The sequence below is a fragment of the Ctenopharyngodon idella genome, chromosome 12 (assembly GCF_019924925.1).
Source record: "Ctenopharyngodon idella isolate HZGC_01 chromosome 12, HZGC01, whole genome shotgun sequence".
NCBI lineage: Eukaryota > Metazoa > Chordata > Actinopteri > Cypriniformes > Xenocyprididae > Ctenopharyngodon > Ctenopharyngodon idella.
Window position 1 is genome coordinate 14558546 of NC_067231.1, and position 16269 is coordinate 14574814.

Genomic DNA, 16269 nt, shown 5'->3' on the forward strand with positions numbered 1-16269 from the left:
CATTCGTTAATGTGTAGTCAAGCAATTATAACATTCTTGTGTTTGCGTGATCATATATTTTTTATTTTTTTTTTCAATTTCCTCAGTAGGGACATTTTATCAGAAAATGAACTAAATATAAAAATAAAATACCAATTCTACTGAATGCTAAATATATGCAGTACATGAACCAACTGCACATCAAAATAACTAACTTTGAAATGATTTATTGAGGCACTTACACAATTTAAACATGAGTCATGAACAAATTCACATTCTGAAGTGAACTGTAAACATTTTAAAGGTTAAACATTCAGACAGCAAATGTGCATCCACATTCTGTTTTACTGCCTTACTAAATTTACTTCTATGAAAATAACATTTCTTAAAGCGATTCACATTTATGCATGTTTTTCAGCTATATAAAACAGTGAACAAGCCAAGTACAAAATCTTTTGTTCTCACCACTAACCAAACTGATGACAGTTAAATAAACAAAATCTCTTAAAATAAGGCCCCTTCAGTCATAAAAGAACAGTGACATCAGAATACGAATTTATGTATATAAAACTAACATTTAAACATTATAACCAAATAATTTCATTGGCTACAATAACATGTAGGCACTACCTAAAAGCTATCAAAAATAACAGACAAGTTAGTTAGAGATGAGGTTACTTCATACATTACTAACCACAGCCTTCTCGGGATTGTAAGACAAAATATTCATGACACAAGTGTTGGTTCAGTGTATTTACTTCCTCTCTACACTCTTAAAAATAAATGTTCTTTATTGGCATCCATGGTTCATGAAGAACCTGTGACACCCATGGAAACTTTTCATTCCACAAAAGGTTCTTTATAGTGGAAAAAGGCTCTTTAGATTTTTAAAATGTTCTTCAAACTAAAAAAAAGGGTTCTTTTAAGAACTGATCACTGAAAGGTTCTTCGGGGAATCAAAAATGGTTCTTTAATGGCATTGCTGCGAAAAACCCTCTATTGGAACCTTTATTTTTAAGAGTGTACTAACTCGTCTACGACTCTTCTATCCAGCTCCATCTTGTTTGGTGACAGTTTCCCATGGGCAAATGATTTCTTTCACACCTCCTCTTGCTGTATCAGGACTGTCATCCTCCTCATCTTCTGAATCAATGGGGTAGATGCGGCATTCAGGTGGGATGTCAACTTTGATTTGAAAAAAGCTGTGAAAGTAGATTGGTTATTTTTCATATATTGTAAAATCAATCAGACCAAAATAAAATCAAAAAGTGCGTACTAACTTTGCAATTCTTCTGGGCTGGGGTTGTGTGAGGGGCTCCACTCCGAGTGGTTGTACTTTGCCTCCCCCTGAAGCCACACCACATTTCGGGGATAGGCTGGCAAAGACAGACGGAGCGTTGCATCCTCTGCGGAGAAATCTGCTCAGTGACAGAGCCATACGAGACTTAGGGGCAGGTGGCTGGTTCTCTTCCTCTGACACGGACGCCTCTCCTATTGATGGGAAATGGGAGGAGGAAGGCCCTCCGTTGCCATCAAACCTTCTCTCTGAGGCTGGAGTACTGTCGATGGCGACGCTGATGGGAGACGGGCAGGCAGCACTGTTGGGCAGTGTCATGAGTCCAGGGGAGGCAGTAGATTGAGCTTCACAAATGCCTGTATACACGGCCAGATGAGGCACAGGTGCTGTGAACCGGCAGAGCTGTAGGGCACAGTTCACGCAATGTATGTATTAGTAATAGTATTAAATACCATTAGTATCAAGTAACCTGGACTCTATAAAATATAGCCCATTCCTGACAGATGCTGCTCTTGGACTTTTCTCTATACATCCAAGAAATCATTGAAACATATATGCAGTGGATATAAAAAGTTTTTACACTCCCCTGTTAAAACAGCTGGTTTTTGTGATGTAAAAAAGTGTGCACAACCCTTTATATATATTATATATAGACAAAAGTATTGGGACACCTGACTAAGGAAATAAGGACTGTAATGACATTGCATTCTATATATAGACATTAATATGGAGGTGGTCTTCTCTTCAAAGCTGTAACAGCTTCCACTCTTCTGGACTGTTATTCTGGACATTTTTGCCCATTCATCAAGTATTGCATATGTGAGGTGAGTCACTGATGTTGGACAAGAAGGCCTGGTTTGCAATTTGCGTTCCTGTTCATCCCAAAGGTCTTCGATGGGGTTGAGGTCAGGGATCTGTGCAAGTTCTTCCACACAAGACTCAACCAACCTTGTCTTTATGGACTGTGCTTGGTGGTTTGTGCACTATAGGGCACAGTCAAGGGAACAAACTGTTCCCACAAGGAAGCATAGCATTGTCCAAAATGTCTTGGTATGCTGAAGCATTCCCTTCACTGGAAGTAAGAAACCAAGCCCAAACCATGAAAATCAGCCCCATACCATTATCCCTCCTCCAGCAAACTTTACAGTTGGCACAATGCAGACAGGAAGGTAATGTTCTCCTGGCATCTGCCAAACCCAGACTCGCCCATCAGACTGCTAAATAGAGAAGCGTGATTCGTCACTCCTCAGAACACGTTTCCACTGCTCTAGAGTCCACTGGTGGTGGGTTTTACAGTACACCACTCTATCTGACGGATTTGTATTTGGTGATGAATGGCTTGCATGCAGCTGTTCGTCCATGGAAACCCATTCCATGAAGCTCCCGCCACACAGTTTTTATGCTGATAGTAATGCCAGTGTTGGAACTCTTCCACTATGGAATCAGCAGAGCGTGTGATTTTACATGTTCTTCCACTTTGTGGCTGAGTTGCTGCTGTTCATAAGCACTTCCACTTTCTAATAATACCACTTACAGTTGACCGTGGAATATCTAGCATTGATGAAATTCCATGAACTTACTTATTGCAAAGTTGACATCCTATCACAGTGTTTCCCAATACTTTTGCCAATACCTTATATGTGCTCTTCTAGGAGCAGTTGGTGAAATTCACCATGGTTTGTTTTTCTAATCATGTTTTGGATCATTTTAATCCATTTGAAAAATATAGTCTACTGCGAATAAAATAATTGCATTAGTATGAGAGCAACACAAGCATGACATCTAGTAATCACAATACAAAATATTTTTTGGAAATATTTTCAAGGAACTGTTTTTACCATAAGACATTTCGGCCTGGTTTCACACACAGGGCTTAGATTGAGCCAGAATTAAACCTTAGTTCAATTAGGACATTTAAGTAGCTTTGATAAATATGCCATTTTGAGACAAAACAAAAGCACTAACATAATTTAAGATATATCATTGCAAGTTGCTTTCAGTTAAATCAGCTCAAACAAGCATTTTAGTCTGGGACTAGGCTTAAGCCTTGTGTATTTTTAAAGTGATACAGTAATTTATTTTTCAATTTCAATGAATTCTATTTAAAGGGTTAGTTCACCAAAAAAATGACATTTCTGTCATTAATTACTCTCCCTCATGTCTTTCCACACCCGTAAGACCTTCGTTCACCTTCGGAACACAAATTAAGATATTTTTGATGAAATCTGAGGGTATCTGATCCACACATAGGCGGCAACGTCATTGCATCTTTTGACATCCAGAAATGTAGTTGAAAACATCATGACGCTTGCATGTGATGCTGACACAGGATCCGGCCAATAATGAGCCGGCATTTGGACGTAAACAAGGAAGCCTGCACTGAGTTTCACTATGTATGACAACGGTTCAAATTGTTGAATAAAGTCGTTATTTTTGTTTTGTTTTTGTGCACAAAAAATATTTTCATCGCTTCATAACATTAAGGTTGAACCACTGTAGTCACGTTGACTATTTTAACCATGTTTTTAACTAACGTTACCTTTCTGGACGTCAAAAGGTGCAATGACGTTGCTGCCCATGTTGTGGATCAGATACCCTCGGATTTCATCAAAAATAATCTTCATTTGTGTTCGGAATTTGAACAAAGGTCTTACGGGTTTGGAACGACATGAGGGTGAGTAATTAATGATAGAAATTTCATTTTTGGGTGAACTAACCCTCTAACATCTATGCAAATCTCACTGAATTTATAATTCTTTGCACCTACCAAACTCTCGGCTTACCTAATTTTGCTTTTTAGTATTTTTTGGTGACTTTCTCAACAGATTTTTTTATTATTGTTATTTTTATTTATTCACCCTCATGTTGTACCAAACCCATATTATGACTTTATTTCTTCTGTCATACACAACAGGACAGGTTTAGCAGGATATGTATGCTGCTTTTTCCATACAGGTTAAGTGAATGGGGACCAGAGGCTGTCAGTCTTCAAAAGTAGACACAATGACTTGTGCTGCACTGATACTGTTGCCTTGAAAGTCTTGCTTGGCAAGGTCACCATTCACTTTCATTGTATGGAATTAAGCAGTGCGTATCTTCTCATGTACTCTCAAAATAAAGCAAGTCAGGCCGGTTTCAAAACACAGGAAAGTGAGTAAATTATGACAGAATATTTCAGAATTCACACACAAATAAATTTCATGTTCATTTCCTCTCAGTTAATGGCCAGTTATTTTAGACAAGTGGTAACTATGCACAAATCGATGAGATACATGATGAAATACATATATACTGTACATTTCACTCAAAAACAATCATGAATGACAAAGACACATGATGTGACCACAGATGGCAGAAATGGTTTTACTATGCATTTCAATAAATTCATGATTTACAAGAAAATTGCAACAAAAATGCGACAAACATGAGACAAAAACAGTAATGAGAAGGACAACATCTGATAATGTTTGTACATGTATAAACATGTATAAAGTTTGACAAAATGTAAATATGACATAAAGGTTAAAAATGATTGTGAATGAGTTAAGTCTGGTACAGAGTAACACACAATGGCCTAATAAAAAGGCAAAATGGATTGCATGAATTGATGACATTTTAAAAATATATCAAGCAAACTTTCAAAAACTAGAAATAGCTGTGCAGACAGAGCAATAACATAGCAACAAAATGCTCCCTATATAAACATACTGGCTTGCAAAACTGTTTATTGCCTTGACCAGAATGGTGGTTTTCCTTTTTGTTTATCATAAATATTTACTAAAAATCTATTCTCTGTTTGCTAGGTCTCCTTTCAGTTTTTCTTTTTCTTTTCCAGTTTGCTCATGACCTGTGTGATGTCCACCGGTCCAGTTGCTGCAAGTTTGGCCTTCTGTTCTTCCTCCTGCTGTCTCAGGATGATGGGACTCAGGCTGGGCCGCCTTCTTTTGGAATTCTGCTCCAACTGCGCCTCACTACAAAACATTAGAAAGGAATAAAGATCATGTTTAATGTTACTAATGTATTATAAAGCAGTTTTTATATATAAAGAGGGACTAACAGAAAGGCATATCTAACCTGAATCTGTGTGCTTCGGGAGCAATGGCCTTCTTCTGAGTTTCCTTGAACACCGGGGACTTGAGATATCGCCCATACGAGTCCTTAAACACAGATCATAGCTAACATTAATTTCATGTTTGTAAAGGCCACACGCATTTGAGTTGCAAAGTTTTACAAGTGATCAGATACCTTTTTCATGAGCATATAAATGTGAGTCTGGGCAGCATCCAGTACATAACGATGAGGATGTGCCAAACCTTTCACTGTTACGTCCATTGTTTTGCCATCAATGTTGATCCAACGCGGAGCTCCGCGAGCCAAAAAGGTCCTAAATAAATAAGAGTAAAAATGATTGGTTTAAATTCTAATGCATTTAGTTTCATTAATGATTAAAACAAGTAGAGAGAGAGAGAAACATGTATATGTTATATTTCAATCATGACAACTCTCGGAAGATTTTTAGCATGTAAAGGATATGACAATGTTAAAGGGGGGGTGTAATGCTATTTCATGCATTCTGACTTATTTACACAGTTAAAGAGTTGCATTCTCATGCTAAACATGGCCAGAGTTTCAAAACACGAGTTAGACGTCATGTTTCGCCAAATTTTTTTCGGGTATGGCCTGTATCACGTCATAAAGGGTGGAATTCCTTGTATAGGCACTTCTCCCTGATAAGCGTGCACACACACACCACCCAGAGCAAGAGCACGCCCATCAACGTGCTTCGTTACTTTTCTTAAATTTGACATCCTTGATGAAGTATTCAGCCTTCAAATGCGACCTCCAGAGGACGCAGTCTCTGAAATGAGACGCAGCTTCTGTCAACAAAGGAGTGTGTTTTTGGTTATGAGGGAAAGATTACCTTTTTCAGCTTCCCAAAGAACCCAGTGTTAAGGGAACAGTGGATGAAGTTTGTTTTTCCGGGGCAGCAACGGAGTTGTGCAAGTATGTTTGTTTGTTCCCGGGATTTCGGTGATGAATGCTTTGTAAACAAGTCCCAGTTCGGCACTGGATTTGCAGATCGCGGGTGGTGAGTAAAGCTGCATCAGATGTCTGTGTTTTGTTGGCAATCGGCGCGCAAGTGCATATAATGTAAACAACACGAACGTTTTTGTTCCCTTTTTATTTGTAATGATGTCACATTCTCTACGCAAAAGCTGCGCGCTCGTGACTCTTTAGCTCTGCCCACGGCAGGCACGCCTCCAGGAGTTTGGCTTTTTTCGGAAAGACTCTATATTTTATAAATATGATAAAACTAAAGACTTTTCGGAGATATGATGGATGCAATATTACTCTATATGTACTCAAGATTAACATGAGATTGGCAGAAACTGTGTGTGATGCCCCCCTTTAATGTATTTGGTCCTGGCAGAATAGATCTGCTACACTGCTGAATTGCTGCTGCTGTAGATTATTGCTGCTGCTGCTGCAGAGCAACCCATAACCCATAGCAGATCTATACATGGAGCTGGCGAAGGTGGAGGGTTTTAGAGGAACTCTGAAATAGTGAATGTAACCAGCCATTTAAATGTGTGAGCAACAAGCTCATTGGCTGCAGTCAGCTTGTGCCAAGTAGTTAATGCTGTAATTATCATCAGCTTGTGTTAAGGACCCATCAGCCTGCGCCATCTAGAGTTTCATGACTGAACTATGTATATATATTGCATAAAACTATATATATATATATATATATATAAAACTGTATATTATTGTGCCAAAAGTCCAAAATGTGATGCTTACTTGTATATTTGCTGAGCTTTTTCTTTCATTGTCTCTGCAGCACCCCATTTCAGATCCTCACATGCCTCCCAGAAGGCAAGATTCTCACCTATTCACAAATCAGATTATAGTCATAACCTTCCCTAATAAATTACAATTATTGCAGTTTTGAATATGAAAATCAACCATTTAAGTCCATTCTTAAAAAGCGCAGAACTGACCCAACAAGTAACCTAATAAGTCTAAAGCCAACATCTGGTGCAAGTTTTGAATAATACATACCACTGAACTCCTTTTTAAGGAAGAGGCGAAAATCAGCCCTTCCCCGAGGGTCAGTAAGCAATTCTCCAAAGCTGAAAGTCCAGCGCTCCACTCTCATTTTAGTAGGGGTCTCAACACTGTATGAACCAAACGCACAGAGCACATTATCATCAAAAGTTTTTAAAATGTGCTATCATTTCAAATAAAAATGTTTGTATCTTGTAGCTCACTTTGGCATGTTCAGGTTCCAGTATGTAATATCATCTGTTAACCAGGGGTTGCTTGGGAGGCAGGGGTAGAGAAAGGGGTCATGCTCTCTGTATGTTGTTGAGTACTTAACAATTCTGCAAAAGATTACAATTCAATTGAAAATACATTGTTAAGATATTATTAAAATACATTAAAGATATTTAATATAAATATATTTTATGCATTTTAAAATATATTCAAATAGAAAACAGTTATTTTAAATTGTAAAAATATTTCACAATATTGCTGTTTTTGCTGTATTTTGGATCCAATAAATGAAGCCTTGGTGAGCAGGAGACTTCTTTTAAAAATATTACAAAATTTTACCGTTCAAAAACTTTTGAATGGTAGTGTATATATTAAAATATATTTATATTATACGTTTAAATGATAAAAAATATGGTTTTCTTGATCTAATGGAAGTCATAAATGGAATTGTTATATCACAGTAACATACGCTCCAATCGACACAGATGACTTCACCCTTGGTCTCATGATACACTGCTGAGTGAACATAATCTGCAAGAAAACACAATGATTTGTTGGTTAAGAACTAACAAATTTTATGTTTGATCACTGTCTTTTACAACTAAATATGTGTGCATGTTCTTTGGTACTTACAATTCTTCTGTAGTAGTCAGGTGTTTTTTTCTGAAAAACAATTTTAGAAGCAGTTTAAGTGCAAAGAAAGGGAATTGTGATACTATAAAAGATAGTGTTGAAAGCAAAAGATTGACATTTGAGCATGTTTGGGTTATGAGTTGTGGTGAAGAGAGAGTGAATATTGTTGCTTTGTAGACTTGCAATGCCATTTTAAAAGGCAGGTACTCATATTTCTATTACACAGAGCCCAATTTATGATCCATTGAGTATGTGCTTTCATTTTGAAGTCATCTGATTTTTTTCTTGTCATCTGCTTCCACATATAAGTTTAGAAATCAAATCTGTAGAAAAGAAAGTGAGAAAGGGTGTAAGACAAGCCTGTTTTATTGAACACAATGAGACATTTGAAGTGCTTAGCAGTGAGATTATGATCATTTAAATCCTATTGGATATAAGCTGACATACTAGAAATATCCTCGATAAGCCTAGCCTTGATAATCTCAGCAGTGATATGTTAATGTTGGTTATACAGCCCATTGTTTCATTACAAGATTCTTCATCAGACACGCTATATTTTGAAAGCTTAGCTGTCATAATTGTGCCATTTCTTTAAAAAAAAAAGTATTTATTTTTTATTTTAGCTCCTTAGAAGTTATAAATAATTGTCACACATACCTTTACCTCCTTCAAATTGGGGTCAACCATCCTGTCGTGTCCATAGTCCATGGCACTAACTGTTCCTGGCTGTTGAATGAAAATAACACAGTAATACTATAATGTCTTTCTAAAGTTCTGAAGCTGTATTTAACAGGAGCCTGACTGCAGAACCTTATACACTCAGTCCAGTCCAGAGGTAACTCACCGGTGGCCGATGTACAACCCAGTAGGCCCGTTCCTGACAGTCAAAAACCACCCGGTCCGGCTTCTTCCTCTCCTTTCCCGCCCTGCACAAATAAGCAATAGGTCTTGTTATATACTGACACAAACAGTTTGACATATAAATAAAATAAATATTGAACCATTGGGTCTAATTCACTAACCTGCATTCATACAAACTTTTCTCATTCTATTTTTTCAAGTTTTCTCACAGTTTTATGCAAATAACACAAAAATACAGTCCCTCGATTAGAATACTCTACACTTAAAGGGATAGTTCACCGAAAAATAAAAATTGTCATCATTTACTCCCCTTCAAGTTGTTCCAAACCTGTATATATTTCTTTGTTCTGCTGTACACAAAGGAAGATATTTGGAAGAATGTTTGTAGCAAGCAGATCTCGCCCCCTATTGACTGCCATAGTATTATTTTTTCCTACAATGGTAGTCAATGGGGGGCGAGATCTGCTTGGTTACAAACATTCTTCCATATATCTTTCTTTGTGTACAACAGAACAAAGAAATTTATACAGGTTTGGAACAACTTGAGGGTGAGTAAATGATGACAGAATTTTCATTTTTGGGTGAACTATCCCTTTAAGAACAAATTTATGTGCGTATGCACCTGTTGTGAATCTTGTGGAAATGTTTTGTGAGAAGTTCTCCTATGCGTACAAGTTCAAATAATTCACGCAATCATTAGCGAATGAGACCCATTCTAGGATTGTTCCATGATAAATCATAAATATTCTCCAATATTTTAAGTAAAGCATGTGTGACCCACCTGTACTGCTCTTTGGCCTGCATTACAATAAAATCCCACTTGTGATTCATCCATTTGTAAAGATTGTTGTACTCTTCCTGGGTTGAGAAACACACACATTTTATGTCATATGTATTCTATGTGTGTTTTACTTTTTAAGTATAGTAATTTGTCATGCAATTTATTATAGTCAATTAAAAATACTATGCATTACAACATAATATGTTTTTATTTTAGAAAAAGACTTCAAAGAAATTAATATATATTTAAAGCATTATTATTAAGACAATGAAGTATATGACGTCGTATTACCTGTTCATACAGCTCCAACATCCCTTTCTTGCGTATATTTCTCTTTGCCAAATAGATTGCTGGAAATGCACATAAAAACATCTGACCTTGCCAGTAAAAGTCAATTGAAAGATGTGATGTGACTCAACAAGAAAACAATTTATCAAATTCTTTATCTCAGACAGCTGTTTAAAAGCATAACGAATAACCTCACTGTGATTTATTGCTATGACAACCTATCAGCATGCATGGAAAATGAAAGATGATTACACACCATAGTCTGTGTCTTCCACTGGCCATTGCTGTGCAGGCCAAAAATATGGTGTCTGAAAGAAGAAATGTATGGAAAAATGTAAAAGATTAGTACAAAGAAGCATTTATACTGTCAAGTCATAAGGCACTGGAAAAAGGGTTATCAAAATATGTGGAAATGCTTCACTTACACACATACTACTCTTCAAAATGTTGTGGTTGGTAAGATCTTTTAATGTTTTCTCTTATGCTCACAAAAGCTGCATTTATTTGATCAAAATACAATAAAAACAGTAATATTGTGAAATATTAGTACAATTACAACTGCTTTCTATTGTAATATATTTTAAAATGTAATTTATTCCTGTGATGGCAAAGCTACATTTTCAGAAGCCGTTACGCCAGTCTTCATGATAGTTCAGAAATCTTTCTAATATGGTGCTTAAGAAACATTTCTTCTAATCAATGTTGAAAACAGTCGTGCTCCTTAATATTTCTGAGGAAACCGTGACATTTTTTTCTGTGTTCTTTGATGAAAAGAATGTTCAAAAGAACAGAATTTATCAGAAATAAAATTTTTTGTTATGTTATAAATGTTTTTACTGTCACTTTTGGTGTATATAATGTTTTAAGTTACCTGAAAGCGATACAGGGATGTGTCTGGTTTAAGGATAAGTCTCTTGTGATCTTGTAGTGGATAGATGTACCCAAACGCCACCATCATGGTCCCCATAGCTCGGGCCTCTAAGCATTAAGTGTGAGAAAGTTACTTAATTCATCTAAACAAGACATAAATGAACAGTACAAAATCTCACCCTATCAAGCTGATCTGTAATTTAAAGACCTGGCTGGGAGATATTATTATCATTATTATATTACCAAACACAAAACAACAATGTACTAGACTTACCCAAAGCATCTATTTTGAATCGATTAGCGATCCATGCAACAATATCTTCCCCTGAAAGAACAACATATGCAATAAACAACATTTTAAAGCAATAAGACTATCAGTGGGTGGGAAAGTTGGCCTTCAGATTGAATGTGCCCACCAGGAGTCATCAGTACACACACACACACACACACACACACCATTAGAGAGAATATGGAGAGAGAAGCAAGGTTACTATAGTCTAAAACCAAAACTATTAAAAAATCATTAATTTACATAAAATAAATGTTAATGGAAATAAAATCAATAGAAAAAAAAAAACTTTATTTCAGCTAGTTTCCATGGCAACATTTGCATTTTCATTTAGTTTAACTTGATGTACTAAAATAAAAACTAAAGAGACATTCATTAAAAAAAAAGCATAATAATCTGATAAAATGATAATGTAAATATACAAATATTCACAAAAAAATAAACAGAAACTCTCAGTGATACTAAAAGAACTCTCATGACAGTCAATCAATACTAATATGAGTATATATGAAACTAAAAGTGGCAGAGAGGAGTATAGTGAAATAAACATGCTGAACTGGCAGTAAAAATGGAGGCAGAGATTAATTACTGTCACGGCTATGGACTCTTATTTTGTTCCAGTCACTGATTATCCTCAGCTGTGTCTCGTCTAGTTCTCAGTGTATTTATACTCCCTGGTTGGTTGTCCTTTTCAGTTAATGTGTTTAATTTAAGTGTGTATTTTTCTATTGATTCTCCTGAGTTATTCTCCGTGCTCATTAAACACTTTGTTATTTCTGCGTCCTGCATTTAGATTGCCACAACACTACACGTAACAATTACGGAGTATATAATTTATATACAATTTATAAGTAGAATTTATATTTATGCATTTAGCAAGCTTTCAAATAAGAGGTTCATCAAAAGCATTACAGGGAAAACAACAGTGAGTATTAGACACAAAACAAAGGTGCATTCTCAAAATAGGTATCGCACTATGACTTGGTCCACCACTGTGTGTCCCGCTGAGACACTCGTGATAGGAGACTAATGAGAAGATCTCTGCAGGGGTGAATCTGAGTGGCTTCATTAGTGCCTGCTAGCCTGAGGAGCATACCATATCATTTCAATGAATTTTTAAATAAAAACCTCAGGTGTCTTTCATTACATCAGTTATATACAAAAATGCTGGAAATAATCACAGCCTCCAATTAAGTTTAAGTAATATAGTTTATGTTATGTAGTTAGCTGGCAGCATTGAAGGGTATGAAAATTCCGTCATTAATTACTCACCCTCATGTCGTTCCACAGCCGTAAGTCCTTCGTTCATCTTCGGAAAACAAATTAAGATATTTTTGATGAAATCCGTGAGCCTTCTGGCCTCCGATAGACTGCAACACAATCACCACTTTCAAGGCCCAGAAAGGTAGTAAAGACATCCTTAAAATAGTCCATGTGAACACAGTGTTTCAAACACAGTGCAGCGCTTCCGGGTTCTACGCCAGAACGCCGACTCATTATTGGCCGACTCCTGCATCAGCATCACATGCATGCTTCGTGCTGCTCACGTCAAAGGTGTCAGCCAATACTGAGTCGGCGTTCAGACGTAAACACGGAAGCGCTGCACTGTTTACTACGTGATTAGCATAGGAGACTGACATGGAAGAGAAGAAATTGTTGAATAAAGTCGTTATTTTTGTTTTGTTTTTGCGCACAAAAAGTCGCTTCATAACATTAAAGTTGAATCACTGTATAAGGCTACATGATTTATCGTGATTAAACCTCACACGATTTGGCAAAGGCTGCGATTATTTTATGCACAGCTTGTCAGAGCTGTACGGCTCTGTGATCAGTGGTAAATGCTTCTCCATCTGAAAGCCAGAGGGCGCTCTTGCGCAGAAACTTCAAATATGCTCTGCTGCAGAAGAAGATAACACTCATCATATCACTGTAGCTGAATAAACAGAAGATTGAAATGCTTTGATTAAACATGACTAATAAACACATGACTTATTCTGTGTAAGAAGCCACATCATCTCACAGAAGGATGCTCAACTGTCGTTATGAAGTGCGTTTGGAGTAAGAACATGTTATTAAATGTTGTCTTTTGTTGGACAAGATGTTAATAAATGCTTCTCATGTCTGGAAAGATGTTTGACGCGTGTTGCTTTTTCAAATGTACATTATAAGTGACTCAAACTCGCAGTGCTTTGAGATGGATTAGCATTTGGAGCCATACTTTATTGACAAGCTGAGCATAAAAAAAATAATCGCAGCCTTTGCGATTTCATAATCGCACTAAGGATCGCGTTTAAGTTCAATGTTATTTTTCGTATCGTGCGATAAATCGGGCAGCCCTACCACTGTAGTCACATGGACTATTTTAATGATGTCTTCACTACCTTTCTGGGCCTTGAAAGTGGTGATTGAGTTGCAGTCTATCGGAGGCCAGAAGGCTCACGGATTTCATCAAAAATTTCTTAATTTGTGTTCCGAAGATGAACGAAGGTCTTACGGCTGTGGAACGACATGAGGGTGAGTAATTAATGACAGAATTTTCATTTTTGGGTGAACTAACCCTTTAAGACCAAGAGTGGAGATTACAAGAGCTCTCCTCCCTGAAACCATGCAGCTTAGAGGAGAGAGTCATTGCAGCCAGCTGCTCAAAGGTTGTCATGGCAATAGATTCTTCAGTCTCAGACCCACATAAGCAAACTCTAAATGCATGTGCCGCACAGATGACTCGCACTCCCGAGGAGTGATCCAACTGCAGAAATCAATACAAATGAGTAGGTGAGCCCACTATCTTTCACTATAGATGCTCCATCTCACATTTTTCTTCTTACCTTTTGTAAAGATTCCTTCTTGAGTAATAGTACCAACTGATGTAAGCGGCAGCCATTTTGGATGATCTCACCTGTTATAGCATGTGGGATGGTTGTGATAACAAGCCTCTGTGTCTGAGATTTCACACCAGTTTTGGGGTCTTGCATCTCCAACACCACGGCCTCCACCTGACATGCGAAAAAATGGGATGTGCAACATGAGAACGTCTTGAGAATACAAAATCCATGATGACAAATGTTAAATCCAAGCCTTTTTACCTTGTGGCAGCCTGTGTGCACATCTCACTAAATTATTCCACCGTGAAGTCCTCCCTGCTGATTTAAGGTCTGAAGGGGCTGCGGCTGACCCCTTTGAAATATACTCAGTGATTGATTTGTGACTCAGCTGTTTGAAGTCTTTCTTGCTTTGTCAGGGCCTCTGGCTTTTGAAGACTGTTTGTGAACTCATGCTACACCCTGGTCTGGATCACAGAAAGCTCTTGACCGAGTTATTGGGTCATTATCAGTGCATTGGCAAATAGCAAAGTAGTGCACCAACAATATATGGTCTAGTGGATCATACTGTCGCGTTTGAAGTATCATAGTGATAGAAGAGGGACTGAATTATATCAGAGGCTCATGGCAAAGCTAGACTAATACCATTAGCACACAGTGACCTTATCTGAGAGTAAGCTGCTAATAAACAATTAACACCTATCAATGTAAAAAGTGTTTTCATTGTTAGTTCATAACATCTTTAAAATCCATTTCAATTGTAACAATGTCTTTCATTTCTAAATTGATTTTATGAGTTGAATTTTTTTTCATGAACTAAAAGTGGTCAATTTAAAACTACTTTGATTTCAGCTATTGTAATACAGCAATTTTAATGAATAATATGTATAATTTAAAGTAATAATAACATCTATTTTGTAACTGGAAAACATTTTAAAAAAACAATCTAGGAAGCGCACAAAAAAAGAAAACTCAAAACATCAAAATCAATTTACATGGAGTGTCAAATCATCAATAAAAAAAATCCTGATTTGGAAACAATGTAATAAATGCAAATAAATTAATAAATAAATCAAAACAAATATGACAAACGCAATTTAATTAATTTATTTAATTAATTAAAAGTTCCTCTGTGACCAAAACATTGACAGTGTTTGAATACTTTTTAAAATATTATGGCTAATTTGTGATACAATATTTTTTTCATTAACATGCATAAAAAGATGCTTTAAAATTCTGAATGGGAGGAATTGATGGAAATCACCATTGAAAGTGAAACTGACAGTCTTAATACAACACGATAAGTAGCCTAATATTGGTGAGCTCAATTACACTTTACAGGACCAGGACCAGCAAAAATATCATTAGACTTCAAGGCTTGAAAGAACTCAAATGTAACATTATTCTTGGCTCATTCGCGAGAATGTAAATAACACAGATGGTGATGAGCCATGGATGGAGCTCTCAACCCACCTTCTTCAGGCATGCCATACGCGGTCTGTAACGCTGCCCATGGTCCCGTACATTCCTTATGGTCATATTCGCCACAGTCTCTCGACGGTCGTAGACGAGGGAATGAAATGGGAAATGCTCGGTAGGTAATCGTAATATCGTTTTGGCTATGTCTAATCTATAATCATCACTGATGCACACAAAGACGATGACTGTGTGCGCCAATCAGGTAACAGCTCTGCTCATGGAGGTAAACCTGTATACAGAAAGCAGTGATTAGACTAATATGTCCAGAAGATGGCGCTGGTGTCGTTGTTTTCACATGAAGGCACCTGAGGATGATGTGCACACAAACTGTACACGATTAAAATTGAAAGAAAAACAAAAGCCTGAATTTATGATTATAGTCCATGAACCATGTTATTATGCGTATCTTCCATAGCCTATAAAAAGTTTTACTGAGAAAAAAGAGTAAGATTTGTGAAAATGTTTACATTAATTGTTTGACTAACTGGGGCATTCATTATTATGCAGTACCTTTTGAACTTTGTAATTTAAAAAAAAAAAAAAAAAAAAGGATTATTATATGCTTGTGTTGTAGGCTAATTTGAGGATATATTTCTATAAAAGTATGTAGCAGACTTTCAGAAATATGATCTTGGCTTAATGCCAAGTTCAGACACTAAAACTTTATTGCAGAAATTATAAATTCATTATTTACACG

At 36.7% G+C, this 16269-nt stretch overlaps 1 protein-coding gene across 3 annotated transcripts; it reads right to left on the bottom strand.

The window, feature by feature from the left end:
- Positions 1 to 190: 190 nt before the first annotated feature.
- Positions 191 to 15834, bottom strand: rgs9b (regulator of G protein signaling 9b). Of its 3 annotated transcripts, none has more exons than XM_051914057.1 (19): positions 15567 to 15834; positions 14171 to 14267; positions 11260 to 11310; positions 10987 to 11093; positions 10372 to 10423; positions 10119 to 10177; positions 9828 to 9904; positions 9030 to 9111; positions 8849 to 8911; positions 8186 to 8215; positions 8022 to 8083; positions 7546 to 7659; positions 7337 to 7452; positions 7076 to 7163; positions 5522 to 5660; positions 5351 to 5433; positions 5124 to 5247; positions 1260 to 1678; positions 191 to 1181 (listed from the first exon to the last, which is right to left on the bottom strand). In XM_051914057.1, the coding sequence occupies exons 1-19, from the start codon at positions 15630 to 15632 to the stop codon at positions 1025 to 1027; spliced, it is 1986 nt and encodes a 661-aa protein (XP_051770017.1). In that variant the 5' UTR covers positions 15633 to 15834; the 3' UTR covers positions 191 to 1024. The 3 variants fall into 3 exon arrangements, with proteins under 3 accessions (XP_051770017.1, XP_051770018.1, XP_051770019.1); XM_051914058.1 differs by lacking the exon at positions 15567 to 15834 and adding an exon at positions 14358 to 15560; XM_051914059.1 differs by lacking the exons at positions 191 to 1181; positions 1260 to 1678 and having other exon boundaries at positions 4616 to 5247.
- Positions 15835 to 16269: the final 435 nt, after the last annotated feature.

Excerpts from the sequence above, each read along its gene's own strand:
- rgs9b (XM_051914057.1), bottom strand. The coding sequence starts at position 15,632 with ATGACCATAAGGAATGTACGGGACCATGGGCAGCGTTACAGACCGCGT. Across the intron at positions 8,084-8,185 it reads CTGACTACTACAGAAGAATT|ATTATGTTCACTCAGCAGTG; the intron begins GTAAGTACCAAA and ends GTTTTCTTGCAG. Across the intron at positions 7,164-7,336 it reads CCTTAAAAAGGAGTTCAGTG|GTGAGAATCTTGCCTTCTGG; the intron begins GTATGTATTATT and ends ATTTGTGAATAG.